We start from the raw sequence: 3,878 nt of genomic DNA, 5'->3' as shown, positions 1-3,878 counted from the left end.
CAGCTCAAGGCTAGCACTCTACCACTTGAGCCACAGCACTACTTCCGGCTTTTTTCTTTTTGCTTATGTGGTGCTGAGGAATGGAACCCAGGGCCTCTGGCATGCAAGGCAAGCGCTCTACCACTGAGCCACCTTCCCAGCCCCGCCCGTATGAATTTCATTCCATGAAGGCAAGGATTTTACTCATCACTCTATTTTTCATCCTAAAATCAATGCCTGTCGCATAAGCAGTTAGTATCACTTAAAAAAAAATACAAGCATGTGGATCTGAACATTGCAATCTTCTGTTCCCATTTCCAGAAGCATGGTTCTGTTCCCTACTCCCTGACAGCCCAACTCTAACTTATCCTGTTGTCCTCACTCAAATCAGTGGTTCTCAACCTTGGCTGATACATACAATCACTTGGAGAATTTATCTTAGTGACCAGACCAGATTTTAGACCACTTAAGTCAGCATCTTTAGGAGGAGGAAGCAAAACCATTGAGCTTCTTCACCTCCCCAACAGGGAGCAGCCAGGTTGAAAACTACTGGTTTAGATTACTTCTTCTCAATGTCTTAGTTGGCCAATTTCTTCTTATTCTTCTTTATCAATACACATATCCCATATTCTGTATAGGACAGAAGTTTTGCAGAGCTTATATTGTTACAGCTGTCTGAGTCCTGTAAGCTTCCCAACAGATTGTACAAGAGCTGGCGCTTATTCACTCACCGGCCATTATACAGTGCCTGATATCTCAGTTATCTCACACAATATCTGAAGCCAAATCTTTTCTCCTTTTTATTGGCATACATTAATAGTACAAAGAGGAAACTAAAAAATTTAGTGTAGTATTATCATGCACCTTAAAATCTTAATATCTGAACCTTAAATTTTAATGTAGTATTAGCAGAGGTTTCGTTTCACTTTGGCAAAGCAAATTCCTGCTTTTATGCACAGGTTTTTTTTTTAGGAAGAACATTTGCAAGCAAAAGAGTAGGTTGACATCACCTTGAGAAACATGTTCAACTGAAATGAGTCTGTCACTAATAATTGGCTCTCATCACATGAGGCTGAAACAAGTTGTCATTCATCAACTGGATAAGTCCAGTACCAGTGCTGAGGGTTTTTTTTGTCTTGGCAATGAAGCAATCAGTCTTGTCCTAGAGTTGGAGGATACTTTGTTTTCCATGGACAGTCTAGTAATTGCTGAATTAACAACTGGGGAAAGTTCCTAAGCCTCTATAAGTAAGACCTTCCAGCTCTACAAGTTGGAGCCAGACCTACTTTCACACAAGTTAAAGACATAAAAGGAGACTGGCTTCAACAAGTTAAAGACATAAAAGGAGACTGGCTTCAGATGGTGAAGAGCCTTGATTGCCACGAGAAAACTCTCAAACCTTATTCTAGAGGCGTGGTAATTTCTTAATGCTGTAATATGTAACTTAAGACAAGATGGAGATATGGTGAGAAGCAAAAAAATCACAGGCAAGGAGAGCATGAGGCAGGGAAAGGGTGAATAGATAACCTGTTTCAGACTCATTCAGGCTTTCTTAGCTTCAGCACATTCTGACAGAGCAGCCTTGGGAAGCAATTAACAGGCTGGATCTGTTGCTTAGAAATTTAGAGCCAGCACTAAAGAGTTTGGATGCTGAAGGCAATGGTTTAAAGCTGCCTATGACCCATCTTATAGTAAGAAAAGAAGAAAGCATGGATAGAAGAATTGTAACGAGCATGGATAGAATTGTAACAATAAAAAAGTTAAAGGACAAGAAGCAGTCTAGGCAGGAAAAGACTGAGCAAACAGTAGAAATGGTGGGAGACTATAAAACAGTGTGTCATGAGAACCAAATGTTTTGAGAACCCTGACCTGATGGGTAGCCAAGGGAGTGGGATATGTGTATTCAGCATTCCTTTCATGATGGATAGTTTAATGCCTAGTTGTCTGACCTGCAACCAGAAGACTCCTCACAGGAGAGACTGACTTCCATTGCCAGAGCTCTGAAGCTCTTGTGTGGCACCTGAGCAGTTTATACTTGTGATAGGTGATAGATAGATAGATGGATAGATAGATAGATTATAGATAGATAGATAGATAGATAGATAGATAGATAGATAGATAGATAGATAGATAGATAGATAGATAGATAGATAGCCTGGTTCTCATATTGGGACTCATCTTTTAATTTCCTCAGCATCTTGGGGGAAACTAGGCCTGGGGCAGCCCCTAGGTCTTCAGTTTCGAAACACTGAAGTGCATCATAGCAGTAGTGCCTAAATTCAAGTATGTTCATCAACAGATCTTGGGTGAAAAAGGGCTCCTGAATTGGGGCAGCCCTCTCTTCCAGGGCCACACCAGACAGGGATGAAGAGTCAACAGAGGTAGCTACACACTAGTGGCTCACACCAGTAGTCCTTGCTACTCTGGAAGCTGACATGTGAGAATCACAGTTCAAAGAAGTCAGCTGGGTCAGGAAAGTCTGTGAGACTCTTATCTCCAGTTAATCACCAAAGGAAGCCAGAAATAGAAGTGTGACTTGATCAAAAAAGCCAAGTGAGAGCAAGAAGCTAAGTTCAAGCCCAAGTACAGGCATGTATACATGCGCGCGCGCACACACACACACACACACAAAGAAAGGCTATAACTCTCAGTTTACGCTGCTTAGGGAATAGAGCATGGGTAAGTTCAAGTCCCAGGGCAAATGTCTGAATGGCCTATTTAAGGAAGTAGCAGGAAAAGCAGGGGTACACAACCTATCCATAAAAGCAGATGTCAGTAAGTTATTACTTATTACCCTAGCTAGCCATCAGCTAGGACTTTGCCACCTTTGCTATATCACATTCCTGACATAGCAAGAGTAAAAGGACCAGTATGTGTCCAGAGCAGCAAATACTAAAGGCCAAGGAGGCTGAGCCTCAAGATTGTGCTGAGATTTGACAGTGGGGTCATCTACCATTAGTACAAATGGCCAACCCTAGATCTTAGAGATGGAGAGAATGAAGTCAAGAGTAGGGGTAAAATGTAAGGGGTTTTCAGAAGTGTCATTGGTAAAGGAATGAGCACATAGGAAGGCTGAGGAGGGAGCCAGCTCACATTAAGCCAGGTAGTTCGGAGTCATGCTGAGAGCGGAGGCCTAGAATCAGCCAGGCTGCCTGGAATGCTGGAGAGTCCCTGATTTTATCAACTCTTTAACATCTCAGTGTCTTGCTTTCTTCACCTGTACGCTGGAGGCAGAATTCAACCACCGCCCCACACTGCAAGGGCAAGGCAACCACTCAGCATGAGCACGGTCCTCGGCATAGAGACGGCAGAATGTGCCCTTGTCCTGCTCGTGAGGGGCTTGCACGGAGTGATTAGTGAGCCCACAGCCGTGTCTCAGTGTAGTCAGAGCAAGGAGGGGGACTTCTCTGCCTGGGGTATGACATTCAAAATCAATTGATTTGCCTCATGTGCTCTCTGGGCTTGGGGGATTATGGCTACAATCATAATTCCACATTGTCTCTCTATGATCTTCCAGGTTAATCATGTCCGGACAAGGGACTTTGACTGCTGCCTTGTGGTGCCTCTCATAGCGGAATCTGGAAATAAGCTGGACCTGGTTATTAGTAGAAACCCGCTGGCTTCCCAGAAGTCCATAGAGCAGCAGAGTCTACCTGGAGGAGACTGGAGTGAACAAAACAGTGCTTTCTTCCAGCAGCCTAGTCACGGTGGTAATCTAGAGACACGAGAGCCCACTAATACCTTATAGCAACACTTTTATAAAGCAAGACAAAAGACAATATCTACATGGTGCTAAAAAAAAAATCCCTCTGAGATTTCTGTGACATTTGAAGCACAGATAATCATACGGCATTGACTACAAGCACAGGGGTCTTTTAAATCTCTCTCATGGCTCATGT

General features: G+C 43.2%; 1 protein-coding gene across 1 annotated transcript in view; it reads left to right on the top strand.

Annotated features, from left to right (window-relative positions):
* Positions 1–3,727, top strand: part of Grip1 (glutamate receptor interacting protein 1) — a 169,088-nt gene extending 165,361 nt beyond the window's left edge. Inside the window, exon 24 of the mRNA XM_013018571.1 lies at positions 3,497–3,727. Within this exon, the coding sequence (XP_012874025.1) occupies positions 3,497–3,727 (231 nt within the window). The remainder of the gene's footprint in view (positions 1–3,496) is intronic.
* The last annotated feature ends 151 nt before the right edge of the window (positions 3,728–3,878 follow it).

The sequence above is a fragment of the Dipodomys ordii genome, unplaced genomic scaffold (genome assembly GCF_000151885.1).
Source record: "Dipodomys ordii isolate 6190 unplaced genomic scaffold, Dord_2.0 Scaffold3, whole genome shotgun sequence".
NCBI lineage: Eukaryota > Metazoa > Chordata > Mammalia > Rodentia > Heteromyidae > Dipodomys > Dipodomys ordii.
The sequence above is the reverse complement of the archived record's forward strand: the minus strand, read 5'-3'. Positions and strand labels throughout refer to the sequence as shown.